Source organism: Erythrolamprus reginae, chromosome 1, assembly GCF_031021105.1.
Source record: "Erythrolamprus reginae isolate rEryReg1 chromosome 1, rEryReg1.hap1, whole genome shotgun sequence".
Taxonomy (NCBI): Eukaryota; Metazoa; Chordata; class Lepidosauria; order Squamata; family Dipsadidae; genus Erythrolamprus; species Erythrolamprus reginae.
Genome location: NC_091950.1, coordinates 397,960,826 through 397,978,405, shown reverse-complemented (window position 1 = coordinate 397,978,405; position 17,580 = coordinate 397,960,826). Strand labels below are relative to the sequence as shown.

At 41.3% G+C, this 17,580-nt stretch overlaps 1 protein-coding gene across 1 annotated transcript in view; it reads right to left on the bottom strand.

Moving 5' to 3' along the window:
- Window positions 1-17,580, bottom strand: part of TSPOAP1 (TSPO associated protein 1) — an 87,101-nt gene that overhangs the window by 53,733 nt on the left and 15,788 nt on the right. Inside the window, exons 2-5 of the mRNA XM_070735103.1 lie at window positions 17,126-17,233; window positions 13,138-13,266; window positions 10,272-10,448; window positions 8,612-8,884 (exon numbers count right to left, since the gene is read on the bottom strand). Of these exons, the coding sequence (XP_070591204.1) occupies window positions 8,612-8,884; window positions 10,272-10,448; window positions 13,138-13,266; window positions 17,126-17,233 (687 nt within the window). The remainder of the gene's footprint in view (window positions 1-8,611; window positions 8,885-10,271; window positions 10,449-13,137; window positions 13,267-17,125; window positions 17,234-17,580) is intronic.

Genomic DNA, 17,580 nt, shown 5'->3' with positions numbered 1-17,580 from the left:
TTGTGCACCAGTTGTGGTCCTATCGGGACCAAGGGGCTCTCCACATGGTCACTCATGCCCTTATCATCTCTTACGGGGCTACCCCTAAAAATCATTCGGAGACTACAACTGAAACATAGAAACATAGAAGATTGACGGCAGAAAAAGACCTCATGGTCCATCTAGTCTGCCCTTATACTATTTCCTGTATTTTATCTTAGGATGGATATGTGTTTATCCCAGGCATGTTTAAATTCAGTTACTGTGGATTTACCAACCATGTCTGCTGGAAGTTTGTTCCAAGCATCTACTACTCTTTCAGTCAAATAATATTTTCTCATGTTGCTTCTGATCTTTCCCCCAACTAACTTCATATTGTGCCCCCTTGCTCTTGTGTTCACTTTCCTATTAAAAACACTTCCCTCCTGAACCTTATAACTTTTCCTGAACTGGTACAAAATGCAGCCCCACAAGCTATTCTGGGTATTCCCAAATACACCCATACAACACTGATGCTCTGCAAGCTGCACTGGTTGCTGGTTGGTCTCCAAACACAATTCAAGGTGTTGGCTTCACCTATAAAGTCCTATGTGGCTCAGGACCAGACTATCTTCGGGACCGCCCTCTACCGCATACCTCCCAGCAGCCAATAAGAGCTCACAGAGTTGGCCTTCTCTGGATCCCATCAGCCAAACAATGCCAGCTGGCAGGCCTACGGGGAAGGGCCCCTGTCTGTGGGGGCTCCAACTCTATGGAACCAACTGCCTCTGGAGATTTGCACCTTTCCCATCTTACCGGCCTTCCGTAAAGCTATGAAGTCACCTTGAGAAGGGAGGCATAGAAATCTAATGAATGAATGAATGAATGAATGAATGAAGACCTGGCTGTTCTGGCAGGTCTGGAATTGTTGAATGAATGGAATCCTAGATTTTACTAGGAATGTGAGTGAGAGCATGTATGCTGGCTGGGTTTTATTAATGTTTTTACACTGTTTTGTGTATTGTTTCTTATACTGCTTTTATGTATTTTTTTTTCTTATTAGAAGGCACCCAGAGTCCTTTGGGAGTGGGGCAGCATACAAAAATCACAAGCAAACAAACAAATAAATAATTCCAATTCTGAAAAATCAAAAATTGATAATATGAATTGACAATCTAAGCTCCCTCTCTTTACATTAATTATTACTTTTTATTAAAACCAGATAAAAGCTAAAGGGCCACTATATTTAGGTGTCTCAAGGGCTTGACTTCAATCGACACCCAAACCACTAATGTCAGAAAAGTCTGATAGTAAACCCAGAATATCACTTCTCAGCTTCAATCTGTGAATCATGATCAATGAGCAAGAAAATTCAGAGATTTTAAGATCGTTTTCCCTATCCTAGCACTTTTTAAATATCAGGATTCATCTCTTATGCCAGGAAAAATCAAAGCTAGTGCTAACTGGGGATTATAGAAAATATAGTCTTAGATAGCTGGGGGTGGGGCTGTTCTGTTCTAAGTATACATTAATGTTTATAATTGTAATCCTTACTAATCTGCAGCACTTGAAAAACTGTGGGAGGAAAATTTGTCTAATATTATATGTTTCTGTTGATTAAAACCCTACTCTGTCATCAAGGAAGCTGTCTCATTCCGAGTTCTGTTTTCCTGTAATTGATACATTCTGAGTAGCTCTGTGAATTGGGTGGTCTCTAAATTTGATTTAAAAAAAGAATTAAACAACAAGCAAATTATAGAAGCTGTGGAATAGAGGGAAGGTTTATGTTCTGATCAAGGGGTGGCTCTTTCCACTGTAACATGAGTGAGCAAATGGAAACTGCCTTCTGTGAAACAGGACCTGGGCCAGTATTTCTACTTTGGATTGAAATGGTTCTACAAAATCCACCTTTCACTATCCAGAAATGCAGAATTGTTTCAGCCAGAGGTTTCAGGAACTGCCCTGGGAAAAGTAATCTGCCTACAAGCTGATTGGCCAACTTCTCTATTCTAGAAGGGGGGGAAAATGCTAAAAAGAAAAAAAAAACAGGGAACTGATAGAAAAAGAAGCCAAAGCTCTTATTAGAAACATAGAAACATAGAAGTCTAATGGCAGAAAAAGACCTCCTGGTCCATCTAGTCTGCCCTTATACTATTTTCTGTATTTTATCTTAGGATGGATATATGTTTATCCCAGGCATGTTTAAATTCAGTTACGGTGGATTTATCTACCACGTCTGCTGGAAGTTTGTTCCAAGGATCTACTACTCTTTCAGTAAAATAATATTTTCTCATGTTGCTTTTGATCTTTCCCCCAACTAACTTCAGATTGTGTCCCCTTGTTCTTGTTTTCACTTTCCTATTAAAAACACTTCCCTCCTGGACCTTATTTAACCCTTTAACATATTTAAATGTTTCGATCATGTCCCCCCTTTTCCTTCTGTCCTCCAGACTATACAGATTGAGTTCATTAAGTCTTTCCTGATACGTTTTATGCTTAAGGCCTTCCACCATTCTTGTAGCCCATCTTTGGACCCGTTCAATTTTGTCAATATCTTTTTGTAGGTGAGGTCTCCAGAACTGAACACAGTATTCCAAATGTGGTCTCACCAGCGCTCTATATAGCGGGATCATAATCTCCCTCTTCCTGCTTGTTAGACCTGTAGCTATGCAGCCAAGCATCCTACTTGCTTTCCCTACCGCCTGACTGCACTGTTCACCCATTTTGAGACTGTCAGAAATCACTACCCCTAAATCCTTTTCTTCTGAAGTATTTGCTAACACAGAACTGCCAATGCAATACTCAGATTAGCAAGCTTCTTAGATGCAGATTTTTATTCCACCATATTTACATTATTTGGAGATAATGTTCCTGAAATATACTCTCTCCAACCTCCAGCTTCCTAAGATGATTTACATTCTTAAGAACTATATACATATTCAGAAAGACTTTGCAATGTACTCAATAGGGGACTAAAACCTACCCCTCTTGGCTAAATTTATGCATATGGAGCTCTCTCCTCAAAATAGGCAGCACAACACTAGATTTCTCACCAATGCACCGTCAGGAAAGCGGGTTCAACCTCCGAATCCTCTTTTCAGCCGAACTGGTCTCCACCCTTTGCCACCCCAAAAGCGACGCGGCCTGTAAAAAAAAAAACCCGTCTGGCCGGCGCTTTGCTATCCTCCCGCTGCGCCTTCCGCTTCAGCACCAGGGACAGCTCCGCGCTGGCACAGCTCCAGCCCGGTGGATTGTCCGGTGGGCTGAACCACTTTGCCGTCCGGAAGAGGGAGGGATATCCGCAGCTCGGCACGGGGCAGAGAAAAGCTCCAAGCTGCGGTCCCAGGAAGGAACCCTTCGGTGCAGAGTGGGACCTCCCAGACTTGACCACCCAAACCTCGAGGATCTGAACCAGGATCCGGAAAAGGTGCAGTTCCGAATCTCCCCCGTTCTCCATTCAGCCAATATTTTCAAAGAAGGTTCAAGTATGATTTTTAAAAACATGTTTGCATTTTTGTTTGTTTGCATGCGAGGAATAGAGAACAGCAATATAGAAGAGAACAGTGAGTCGTCATTGCTATAGCTAAGTATTTATAGCTGGGGTGAGGTTAAGTCGGGGATTCCTGATCTGGTGCAGCTGTCAATCAGAGTATTATACCTATTGGCACTATAATTTAATGGGTCAATAGGGCAGGGGAAAGAGGCAATAATATGGTCTAGTGATGAGAGAAATGCGAGGCAGGCTCAAGTCGCTCAAGTCTCCCAACAATCCTGGCCACATGCTAAAATAAAAACTCTGGTGAGTTCAGATCAACTTTGGTGATATATTCCCATCCATGTACAGTGGTACCTCGAGATACGAGTTTAATTCGTTCCGGACCTGGGCTCTTAAGTTGAGCAGCTCTTATCTCGAACGACTTTTCCCCATAGGAATTAATGTAAATAATTTTAATTGGTTCCAGCCCTCAAAAAACTCACAAAGTTAGTCTAAATTATGCAGAAAGACATGTTTTTAATGAAGAAATACATATAAATACATATAAATGAATAATGAATAAATGAATAATGAAGTTTCTTTCACTTAACTTGTAAACTTTCTTAAACTTTTAAATTTACATATGTTCAACTTCTCTGCCACCCAATCCTGTAGGACAGAGGTCCCCAACCCTTTTTGCACCAGGGACCGGCTTTAAGCGATCAAGAGAGGAATGGGTGAATGAATGGACGGAGGGTGGGAAGGAAGGAAAGAGGGAAGGGACAGGAACAGAGGAAGGAAGCAAGGAAACTTATGAAAGGGGAGAGTAAGAGAGGAATGAGTGAAGGGAGGGAGGGAGGGAAGAAGGTGGGAAGGAGAAAGAAAAGAAGAAATAGAGGAAGGGAAGGTAAAAGAGAGAAAGAAAAAGAGCAAGCAAGCAAGCAAGCAAGCAAGCAAGCAAGAAAGAAAGAAAGAAAGAAAGAAAGAAAGAAAGAAAGAAAGAAAGGGGGAAGGGACAGGAAACAAGGAAACTTATGAAAGGGGAGAGTAAGAGAGGAATGAGTGAAGGGAGGGAGGGAGGGAAGAAGGTGGGAAGGAGAAAGAAAAGAAGAAATAGAGGAATGGAAGGTAAAAGAGAGAAAGAAAAAGAGCAAGAAAGAAAGAAAGCAAGAAAGAAAGAAAGGGGGAAGGGACAGGAACAGAGGAAGGAAGCAAGGAAACTTATGAAAGGGGAGAGTAAGAGAGGAATGAGTGAAGGGAGGGAGGGAAGAAGGTGGGAAGGAGAAAGAAAAGAAGAAATAGAGGAAGGGAAGGTAAAAGAGAGAAAGAAAAAGAGCAAGAAAGAAAGAAAGGGGGAAGGGACAGGAACAGAGGAAGGAAGCAAGGAAACTTATGAAAGGAGAGTAAGAGAGGAATGAGTGAAGGGAGGGAGGGAGGGAAGAAGGTGGGAAGGAGAAAGAAAAGAAGAAATAGAAGGGAAGGTAAAAGAGAGAAAGAAAAAGAGCAAGAAAGAAAGCTGCAAGCACCCCCCCGAGCCCCCCAGGCCGGCTGCAACCTTTTAAAACACGCGCGCTGCTTCGCAGCTGTCTCCTGAAACCGAACGCGGAAGTTAGCGTTTGGCTTCAGGAGACAGCTCCTTGGCGCTTGTATCTCGAATTTGGGCTTGTAAGTAGAACAAAAATATCTCTCCCCTCCCAGCTCTTATCTCGAGTTGCTCTTAAGTAGAGCAGCTCTTATGTCGGGGTTCCACTGTAGTTCCCTTGGAAACAGTGCATGATTTGCAACGCTGCTTCTGGGACATTTCCCCCACTTTCCCAGTACATCCGACAGCCTTAGCCTTTGATCTTACAAGCACTACCAGGTCTGATCAAGATCTGTCATCTCATCCCACTTCCCTTTCTTTGAAGCTCTTCTTCAGTCCCCAACTATTTATATTATTTAAATAAATTAATTTAAATAACATTTAGTGTTCTTTAAACAGACTGTTTATAGACTATGCTTTCCATAGAAACTCAAGCACTCTAAGCAGTGTTATAAAGTCTATTAAAAAAAACACTTATGGGTGATGCTACAAAGTCAAAATCAGAAGAAATTATCTGCAGTTTATAGCCTATTTCCCTTTGTTGTTCTCTACCCCACATTAACTGAACAGAGTGTTATGCAGATATGACTAATAATAATAATAATAATAATAATAATAATAATAATAATAATAATAATTTATTAGATTTGTATGGAAACTGCAGTTTAATGTTTCCAAATGTAAAATAATGCACTTGGGGAAAAGGAATCCTCAATCTGAGTATTGTATTGGCAGTTCTGTGTTAGCAAAAACTTCAGAAGAGAAGGATTTAGGGGTAGTGATTTCTGACAGTCTCAAAATGGGTGAGCAGTGCAGTCAGGCGGTAGGGAAAGCAAGTAGGATGCTTGGCTGCATAGCTAGAGGTATAACAAGCAGGAAGAGGGAGATTATGATCCCGCTATATAGAGCGCTGGTGAGACCACATTTGGAGTACTGTGTTCAGTTCTGGAGACCTCACTTACAGAAAGATATTGACAAAATTGAACGGGTCCAAAGAAGGGCTACAAGAATGGTGGAAGGTCTTAAGCATAAAATGTATTAGGAAAGACTTAATGAACTCAATCTGTATAGTCTGGAGGACAGAAGGAAAAGGGGGGACATGATCAAAACATTTAAATATATTAAAGGGTTAAATAAGGTCCAGGAGGGAAGTGTTTTTAATAGGAAAGTGAACACAAGAACAAGGGGACACAATCTGAAGTTAGTTGGGAGAAAGATCAAAAGCAACATGAGAAAATATTATTTTACTGAAAGAGTAGTAGATCCTTGGAACAAACTTCCAGCAGACGTGGTAGATAAATCCACCATAACTAAATTTAAACATGCCTGGGATAAACATATATCCATCCTAAGATAAAATACAGAAAATAGTATAAGGGCAGACTAGATGGACCAGGAGGTCTTTTTCTGCCGTCAGACTTCTATGTTTCTATGTTTCTATGTAAATTCTCTGCAGTTCACAGCCTGTTTCCCTTTGTTCTCCACCCCGCATTAACTGAAGAGAGTGTTATGCAGATATGAAGTAACATCATTGCTCAGGAAGTCTGCAAAAGATGTATTAGTAAACAAATGGTGTCTAATACACCCAGGGAGAGCGCAGTTCTCTTCTTTGTGCAAATAGCTCAGTTCCACCCAGGCCTGAAGCTGCACTGCTGGCTCCTCTTCCAGCAGCATTCTGAGGACCTGTTTTTAAGTTGTTCCATCTGGATAAGGAATAGAGGAGCAAGAGAGATGTGGCGCTATTCCCAGCAGCATCTGCTGGAGGGGGGGGGGAGATCAGAATCAGCAATGATGGATGGGGCAGGCATGTGATATTGACACACATACAAAAGAGGTGAGGCTTGTGTTGCACTCTTAATGCTCCAACCATCTTCTTGATGCTGAAGATATTGGTTTGCTCTTCACCTGTTAGCAACTGCAAAGAACCTTTGCATCTCCAGAACAGGGCTCTCCAACTCTGGCAACTTTAAGGCTTGTGGACTTCAACACCCAGAGTTCGGGGAGCTGAAGTCCACAAATCTTTAAGTTGCCAAGGTTGGAGATCCCTGCTCCAAAAGATTATCTACATCAGTAGTTCTCAACCTTTCTAATCCTGTGACTCCTTAATACAGTTCCTCATGTTGTGGTGACCCCCAGCCATAAGTCTAGCGCCAATTCTCCCATCAGAGCTTTAAGCTGATTGGCAAGAAGGTCAGAGGGACACCCCCACTGTAAACACCTTATTGGTCGAATTGTAAAAATAGGTTCCAAGGCTCCAGAATAGAAGCTTTAGTTCCTAACACCATGGGGAATTTGTCTTTTCCCGTGGTCTTAGGCGACCCCTGTGAAATGGTCATTCGACCCTCAAAGGGGTCCCGACCCCCAGGTTGAGAACAGAGAGAGGCAGCATAAATATCCAATAAAAAATAATAATAATAATAATAATAATAATAATAATAATAATAATCTACATGGTGGGCATTCCATCATATTGCCTGATCTCTTCTCATTCAAGTAGGCATGGTAACAGTTGTTCATTTTAAGAACTTGCACCTGTGCTTGACTTCTCACTTTTCCCTTTCTTGCTCTGTGTTCACTCAGCATATTTAACCTAATCAGATAAAAGCCTAGCAGCTACATCTGCACAATAAACTAAACTACCGAGTAGGGGTTTTTTTAATGGTCCAAAGCATTGTGTGTCCTCCAGTTCACTAGATTGTGGACACCCAGAAGAATAGGATAATTCTGCTGGTTTGGCATGTTCTCCAAATACAGAGTGTATATATGTCATCTTTTTAGTCTCTTCTTGCTAATATATGTAGGACACACTGGAGGTCTTTTTAGCTGAACAGTGAGATAAAGGGTTATAAATAAATATAATGTTTATGGCAATGCGTTTAAGCTTCACTTGGTTCTTTTTCTTTGCTTTCAACCTGGATGAAACAAGCAGTAGGTTTTAAAAACAAACAAACCAGGAAATGCAGACCGTTACATAAGAGAATGACATGTTTAATTGTCATTCCTCCTGAAGTTCTTTTCTCAAATATGCCCCACTTCCAACTGAATGTCTTCACCATCTCAGAACGGCAGCAGACCAATGGAATAGTAAAACAGCAAACCCCGTATCCCTTGTGAGATAGCGTTGATGGACTTAGGAATCTGGTTTTCTAAGAATGGTGGGTTTTGTTCTAGATTGTCCAGCAATTGGATAAAAGACAAGATGCATGACAAGATAATAACCTAGAGAAAAGGAGGGCCAGAGGGGACATGATAGCAGTATACAGGTATTTGAGAGGTTGCCACAGAGAGGAGGGGGTCACTCTGTTTTCCAGGGCACCAGAGGGCCAGACGAGGAACAACGGCTGGAAGCTGACCAAGGAGAGATTCAACCTGGAAATAAGGAAAAACTTCCTGATGGTCAGAGCGATCAACCAGTGGAATGGCCTGCCTGCAGAGGTTGTGAACTCCCCAACTCTGGACATTTTCAAGAGGAGATTGAACAGCCATTTGGCTGGGGTGCTATATGATTTCCTGCTCAGGCAGGGGGTTGGACTTGATGACCTGACAGTCCCTTTCAACTCTAATAATAAATAAATAAATAAAGATACATGATTTACCTGGCTGGTCTCCTCCACTGCTATGCACAGTTCCTCCCATGGCTGTGATACCTTTGTAGGAGAAAAACCATTTGAGCAGGCAGTCCTGGCTGGGGTGGTGAGCCCCAAGTCCACGGCAAAAGCTACAGAAATGTCTCCTGATTCCTGGCCACAGGGCTCCAGGGCTGCCTTAAAATTCTTCAGAGCAATCTGTCTCTGTAACCGCAGTACTTCCTTCTGAGATTCTCGGAGTAAATGCTGGAAATCTAGAAGAGGCAGACATGAAGGACCTTCCTAGAAAAACAGAAATCATCACTTACCAGCTTAAGTAAATCTTACGTGGCTTAAAAACCAGAGAAAACTACTAATATTTGCATATGAGAAATGTATTACAAAGCAAATGACCAACTACTGTTTGTTTCATCTTAGATGGTAAATGTCTATGCCATTGTGTCTTCAAGCAACGTCTTGGAAGAGCAATTTATCTTCCTCCCACACAGAAGATAGAATCCCTCTTTTCAGATAATACTTGTTGCCTGTGCTTGAACAAAAGATTTTTAAAAGAAAGTGCCTATGTTGATAAAACTCTGTTATTAACCAAAAATGCCTTTTCAAGGACAAATCTAATCCAGATTTCACCAAACTCTTGCTCTCCAGAATTATGAGACTTGGACTTCCTTTAACTCTGCTGACTGGGGATTATGACAGCTGAAGCCCAATTACTCTGAAGGGGGACAGCGGGAAGTCTGAGTTATTTGCCTAATTAATACAAACATCCCTAATAATATTAATAGTGAAAAGGGGTATATTTCATATTTCAAGCACATTTCATAGCATTCTAGTAGTCTGAAAAGAAAAATTAACAGACATGAAAACCTGCAACATACAGTTAAAGTGGCTCATTCAAACCAGCTTGTGGGCCTCTGTCTCTTTGATCTTCCTGCCTCTCCTTCACTTTCAAACATCTCTCCTTGATAACTTTAAGACAGATGGACTTCAACTCCTAGAATTCCCCCAGCCAGCATGTTGAAGTCCAATTGTCTTAAAGTTGCCAAGACTGAGAGATACTGGTCCAGAGCATGAAGTCCCACTTCCTTTAGTTCTTGATAGGATTTCCCCCACTTTTTACATGTTAACAGCATCTTCTTCCAGTAGTTCCTACAAACCTTGTTCCCAATCTTTTGTTTGGCTTATGGACACTTATTCACAATTATCCGTTCTGGCACTTAATTGTTCCTCCTTAACTCTGCCTCTGCAACTGCACTGCCTATTGGCAGTGAACATTTTTCTTTATCACAAAATCCTGAATAGGTTTTTTCCCCAAACTGAAAGTTCACTTTCCTCAGAGAATGATATAGCAGTATTCATAATCTGAAAAAAAAATTCCCCTTAGAATATTAAATTGAAATCCTTAAAAATCAGAAATACTCAGCCAGGACCCTGACGGGAGAAGGCTTTCTGGTCACAATAACTAAAATCCACGAGGTGTTCCTGAGCATGATGATAAAGGGACAACTTTTCTGTACTGACACACTTGGAAGTGTAGGAGCAGAGACAGAAAAATGTGACAATCCTGGTCCAGATGGGCCTGGATCCAAATCCTAGTGCTCACTCACAATGGATGGAGGTTTACCACATCTGGACAACATCAGCCTGAGTGTATTCAGTGGTAAACATTCACCTTTCCACCTATGATTTTAGTCTGAAGTTCTTGACATTCCCTCTGCAGAGCATTGATCTGTTTGTCTTTCATCAGGAGTGCATTGGCTTGTTCTTGGAGATCTGTGGCCCGTTGGCGTGCCAGCGCTCTTTTGCACAGTCCTGCACAGGAGCTCTTCACATTTATTGGCGCAGTCACCTACAGCAAGAAGAAAAGACTGACAGTTGTCTTACAGGCCAATCGTTGGGACAAGTAAATAAATGGCTAAGAAGGTAAGCTGACTTAAGAGACAAATCAGGCAAGTGTCAATGGACTGCAATTCCCTTCATGCCTTACTATTGATCTTGCTGACTAAGGTTGGTGGGAGTTACAGTTTATTTCTTCTCTAAGGTTTCTGGTTGGGACTTTCCTAACCACATTTGTCCATACCAAGGATTAAATTGGAATTTTCTTGCAAACAAAGAACGTTTAGACTCCATAAGAGTCTAAAGACTCATCTATGCCGCCAAGCCTGGGGTCATTAGATTCTACCCCTTGGCCAATGAATGTATAGTAGCTTTATTTGAATGGGTTTGTGTGCCCTACCTGGCATTGGACCAGATTACCTCCAGAACCGCCTGCTACCGCATGAATCCCATGAATCCCAGCGACCGATAAGGTCCCACAGAGTTGGCTTTCTCTGGGTCCCGTCGACTAAACAATGTCGTTTGGCGGGCCCCAGGGGAAGAACCTTCTCTGTGGTGTCCCCAGCCCTCTGGAACCAACTCCCCCCGCAGATTAGAACTGCCCCCACCCTCCCTGTCTTTCGTAAACTCCCTGTCTTTCGTAAACTACTCAAGACTCACTTATACCGCCAGGCATGAGGGAGTTGAGATATTCCTTCCCCCCTAGGCCATTACAAGTTATGCATGGGTATGTTTGTGTGTATGTTTGGTTTTATAATAAGGGGTTTTAGTTGTTTTATTATTCGATTGTTATATGCTGTTTTTTATCATTGTTGTTAGCCACCCTGAGTCTATGGAGAGGGGCGGCATACAAATCCAATAAATAAATAAATGTTCATAGGCCTTTTAGTTTCTTTTAAACTGTAATTCTTAATTTTAACTTTAATTGTTATATCTCGATGTATACTGCTATTATATGTTGTAAGCCACCCCAAGTCTTCAGAGGGGGGGGTGGCATATAAATTTAATAAATAATAATAATAATAATAATAATAATAATAATAATAATAATAATAATAGATTCCTACAGATTCTTCTGTTCAAAACTGACAATACATTTGAGGAATGACCGTTAATAAACTGCAAAGAATATGTTGGTATATGTGTGTCAAAGGTGAAAGAAGGTGAAAGATGAGATCAATCAGTAATTAATCAATCAGTAAATCAATCAGTAATTAATTATCATAGCTGAGCAAGAAATCAGAATTCTAGCCTCTGTCTGTAGGCTAGTTATAACAGATTTAATTGAACGTGAACACTCTGCTCTGGCTGTTAGTATGTTTGTGGTATCGGATAAATTGTGGTTGAATGATCTTTTTAATGTTTGGGGTTTAAAATTTTGTAATCATTTTTATCTTGTACACCACCCTGAGTCCATTGGAGAAAGGCTGCTTATAAACATAAATAAAAATGGAACACTCAAATAATACATCCTAGATCTGAATGAATGAAATATGCTCATTGAATACTTTGTTCTGTACAAAGTTGAATGTGCACAACAGCATGTGAAATTGATTGTCAATCAGTGTTGCTTCCTAAGTGGACAGTTTGATTTCACAGAAGTTTGATTTACTTGGAGTGATATTGTTTTGTTTAAGTGTTCCCTTTATTTTTTTGAGTTTTGTGTGTGTGTATATATACATGTATATACATGGGTTTTTTTCCATCGAATATTCAACAGGAAAAAAAACATATAACATTTCCCTGGTACAAAGCTGAAGGGATTAGATACTATAGCCCAGAGGTTAATTCTCTGCCTTACAACGCAAAGGCTGCTAGTTTGTTTGTTTGTTTGTTTGTTTGTTTGTTTGTTTGTTTGTTTGTTTGTTTGTTTGTTTGTTTGTTTGTTTGTTTATTTATTTATTTATTTATTTATTTATTTATTTATTTATTTATTAGGTTTGTATGCCGCCCTTCTCCGTAGACTCGGGGCGGCTCACAACAATAACAAGAACAATGTAAAAACAAATCTAATAATTTAAAAAACACTAAAAACCCTATTATTAAAAGCAAACACACACACAAACATTCCATGCATAAACTGTATAGGCCCGGGGAAGATGTGTCAGTTCCCCCATGCCTGATGGCAGAGATGGGTCTTAAGAACTTTACCAAAGGCAAGGAGGGTGGGAGCAGTTCTAATCTCCGGGGGGAGCTCGTTCCAGAGGGTCGGGGCCGCCACAGAGAAGGCTCTTCTCCTGGGTCCCGCCAAACGACATTGTTTAGTCGACGGGACCCGGAGAAGGCCAACTCTGTGGGACCTAACCGGTCGCTGGGATTCGTGCGGCAGAAGGCGGTCCCGGAGGTATTCTGGTTCAAATCCCAGTGAGGGTATGGTTAGCTGATGAGGCCAGAACAAGGCCAAAATAGATCTATCCTAGTTTCCCTTAATTTTCAAATTCAGCAAAAACATGTGACACACACATACATATATACATGCATACATACAGACAGACAGACCGACAGATAGATATAGATAGATATAGATAGAATGTAGAGCTTCATAATTCTGATAGTCAAGAAAAAATACTCATTGCTTTTGAAAAAGGTTCACTTTTTAATATAAAAAAAAATTGTAGTAAACTGTGACTTTGATCACCTTTGAGGAGTGCGAAACCTGACAATATGCTGAGCTTGTCTGCCACCCAGGGTTGCTCACTTACCACTCTGAGGTTGGCCTCTTGAAGCTTCCTGGCTCTCTCCTCCAGGCGCTTTGCAATGACCGCCAGCTCTGCATTCTTCCTCTTCAAATGCCTCACCTTCTCCTGAGTCTCTGGGAAGCAGGTCTTACGCTGGAAAACAAAAAGCAAGAGACAACGATCTGTACTGCCTGTTTGACCCAGTTTACTTTTGGAGAGGGATCCATTTTGGGAAAATAAGTTCATTCAGCAAGGAGGGCAGTGTAACCACCTTTTTCTCCCCCAGGTATGCTATGGTCCGTCGATGATCGCTTAAGTTAGAACATGAGTCATAACCTGAGATGAAGGCAGTCTAATTGGATAGAAAGCAGCTTGGATGGTGCATTTTAGGTTAAAATTAAAAATCTCCCAGGCTGCTTATTAAGCTTAAAGCAACTTCAGAAATTCCACTCCGGAATTTTTTTAAATTTCTACACTGCCCATCCTACCTAAATGACTCCCCTCCATTTACAACAACATAAATAGAGCGACATAAACATGCAAGTAAAAGCAGAGATTGAAAACCGAATTAAAAACAAAGTTAATACCTACAAGGTAAAAGTGAAATTCAATGTTAAAAATTCAGAAAGCTAAAAGGTTCATAAGGCAAGAGGAATATTCTCAAGCCATCAGCCATCCCCAGGGTTAGATCTTAGATCCCATGCTAATCGGCAGAGACTGGTCTTTATACTCTTCCAGAAAACCAGAAGGGTGGGAGCTCACTTCAGCTCTGAGGGTAAGATGTTCAAAAGGATGGGGGCAACAGCACAGAAGGACCTACTAGATCCTGCCACTAAAATCCCTTGACTCATGGGATATGCAGAACATCCTCCCTTCTTGACCAGGTGGGATGGGTCAATGTAATTGGGATGAAGCAGTTCTTCAAGTTAATCAAGGAGCTGGGCATATGCTCAATCTGGACAATGGTCACCATGGCATCTTGTCCATCCCATCCAAGAAGGAAAGTCAAGCCTTACTGGCTTGGTTCTGCCTACCAGTGCCTGCCTTTTTATTTTAGGGATTGTTCTCTCCTCAATTGTTCTTGTATCCTACCTTTGTTTTTTCAGATATTCATATACATGGATTTCTTTACTAATACTCTCTATCATTTTCTCACATTATCTCTGATATTCATAGAGATCCTTCCCTGGTATCTTCTGAGCAATAGCAATAGCACTTAGACATATACTACTTATTTATTTATTTATTTATTCATTCATTCATTCATTCATTCATTTATTTATTGGATTTGTATGCCGCCTCTCTCTGCAATACTTCATATTGTTTTACCAGCACCCTCTAAGTCAGTGTTTCCCAACCTTGGCAACTTGAAGATATCTGGACTTCAACTCCCAGAATTCCCCAGCCAGCATTCGCTGGCTGGGGAATTCTGGGAGTTGAAGTCCAAATATCTTCAAGCTGCCAAGGTTGGGAAACACTGCTCTAAGTGGTTTACAGAGTTCAGCATATTGCCCCCAACAATTCTGGGTCTTCATTTTACCAACCTCAGAAGGATGGAAGGCTGAGTCAACCTTGAGCCAGTGAGGAAAACTGCTGGAAACCAGCAGTCAGCAGAATTAGCCTGCAATACTGCATTCCAATCACTGTGGCACCACCATGGTTCTTGAGGCTACACATCTGGGCAGGGGATGTGAAAACACGGTAGCATGCTTCACCCAGCCTGAGCAGAAACTGAAAGGGTTAACACTGGGAGATACACAGATGATGTAAAGGTTGAATGGAGCACAAGCTTCTAGAGTGGAGGATGGTTCATTGACTTAATAGGTCATTTTGCAATCAACTGCAAGATTATTAAAAATAAACAAACCAACAGCTGACAAGCAGAGAACGTTATTCTCTGACAGCCCAGCTTGAAATGGGTAGCAACTAATCACTGGAGGGACAAGAGGCATGTCAGCCACTGCAGCCAATGAGAGCTGGAACTGCTACTAGACCTGAACAAAGAAATGGAGACCGTCTACTCTGAAGACGTTTCAGGTCAAGAAGCAGCAGTTTTGAATTGCAACTGGAAAACACCAAAGGGGGATGTGCTTGCAATGTGCTGAGAGTTGGATGGTGGATGACATTATGTATTCCTGCATACAGAAAGTAGTGGATTCAGAAAGCCCATACTGGTACACAAAGGGTGACAAAAATTCCTGAAAAAGTAGTAAGCACAAAAACTGGAAGAGAGTTCTCTGTGAGCAGAACTTCTTTCGTTGTCTGAGATCTTGGAGAAAGTGTTCAAGTCAAAGCTGACAACTTCAGCCTTGTCCATTATGATGATCTCCAGGTAAGTGGGATTGCAACTGCCACCTTCCCCAGTTGCAGTAGAGAACTTTGGAGGGGCACCAGGTTGGAGAATTTTGCATTAGATAGAGGAGGTGTGTAGAATCTGAGGCCCCAAGGCTTCATTATTATTATTATTATTTATTATTTATTAGATTTGTATGCCACCCCTCTCCGTAGACTCGGCGCGTCTTAGAGCAATGATAAAACCAATATATAATGACAAATCTAATAGTTAGAATCTAAAATAACAATAATACATTTTAAAAGTCTAAAAAACAAGAAACCCCAATATATAAAAAACATACACAGTCATATCATACACAGAAAACTACATAGGCAGGGGGAGATGTTTCAGTTCCCCCATGCTTGACGACAGAGGTGGGTTTTAAGGAGTTTACGAAAGGCAAGGAGGGTGGGGGCAGTTCTAATCTCTGGAGCCGCCACAGAGAAGGCTCTTCCTCTGGGTCCCACTAAACGACATTGTTTAGTTGACGGGACCCAGAGGAGACCAACTCTGTGGGACCTAACCGGTCGCTGGGATTTGTGCGGCAGAAGGCGGTCTCGTAGATACCCTGGTCCGGTGCCATGAAGGGCTTTATAGGTGATGACCAACACTTTGAATTGTGACCAGAAACTGATCGGCAACCAATGCAGACTGCGGAGTATTAGAGTAACATGGGCATATTTAGGAAAGCCCATGATTGCTCTCACAGCTGCATTCTGCACGATCTGAAGTTTTCGAACACTCTTCAAAGGTAGCCCCATGTAGAGAGCGTTACAGTAGTCGAACCTCGAGGTGATGAGGGCATGAGTGACTGTGAGCAGTGAGTCCCAGTCCAGATAGGGCCGCAACTGGTGCACCAGGTAAAACTGGGCAAACGCCCCCCTCGCCACAGCTGAAAGATGTGTTCACCTTCTGCAGAGCCCTTCCAAAAAATACTGCTTAATAAACGGTGTTAATTTTAAAAGAGTGTCCTTGTTTCATTGGCTTCATCCATTTTTTTCACCCTGTCCCCATCTACAATTTATAGCCTGTTCACATCATTTCAATGAGCAGATGTGTCCAACCCTCCAGCCTCAACAGCCTCACTTAAGATAAGACACCTCCTTACAGTCCAAGTTTCATCAGCTTCTTAAGGTAATATGGTAATTTCAAAATGTTTTTTTAAGATTGATGGAGAAGCGGGAGAAAGATCTCAACCAAGCAGCCAGCAAGGAATTCTAACTGCAATTCTAAAGCTATGGAAATCTTGCCCTTTCACTCAGTGGAACTTTGGCAGGACAAAGGCTTGTTAAGTAGTACCCTCTTTTAATTAGCAGAAGTGGAATGTGGCTTAGATATTCTATTGCAAGTGCCAAAACAGTTTGTTCAACCCTGTGCTGAAAGCATTGGCCTGCATCATTTTGGAACTAAGAGCTTCAAGCATCCTTTTTTTAAATTCCCTCAAATGTCATTGCAAAAGAACATCTTTGAAATTAAATAAATTATGCTTGCTGTACAGTAAATCAGGATTGCCAATTGCAGATCTCCAGATAGTGTTGCACTTCAATTTCCATCACCATCAGCCTTGGCTAATGAACAAGGTTGATAGGACGAAGCCCAACAACATCCAGAGAGCCCCTAGACTGGTCAGTCCTGCTTGGCTAAACAACATTTGGGTACGATGTATTCAGCTCTTACCAGCAGACTGTTTTCCTTCTTCAGGCTGGCACAGCGCATCTGCAACTCCTCTAGGGCTGTCAGAAGCACTTGGTTTTGACGCAGAAGACAAGGATAACTCACGCCATACTGTAAAGCAGAAGGAGGAGTTAAAGTAAGCACGGGAAAAGGAGGAAAGGGGAAGGATATTACAAGCAATAGCTCCAATAAAACCATTAATTCCAAACATTCCAGGAAGATTTTCCTATTCCACTTTTGTTTAGATGTGTTGTTATTTATTTATTTATTTGTTTGTTTGTTTGTTTGTTTGTTTTTCATTCATTTATTCATTCATTCATTCATTCATTTATTCATTTATTTATTTATTTATTTATTAGATTTGCATGTTGCCCCTCTCCGAGAACTCGGAGCAGCTCACAACAAGAGAAAACAACAACAATAATATTTATTCATTCATTCATTCATTCATTCATTCA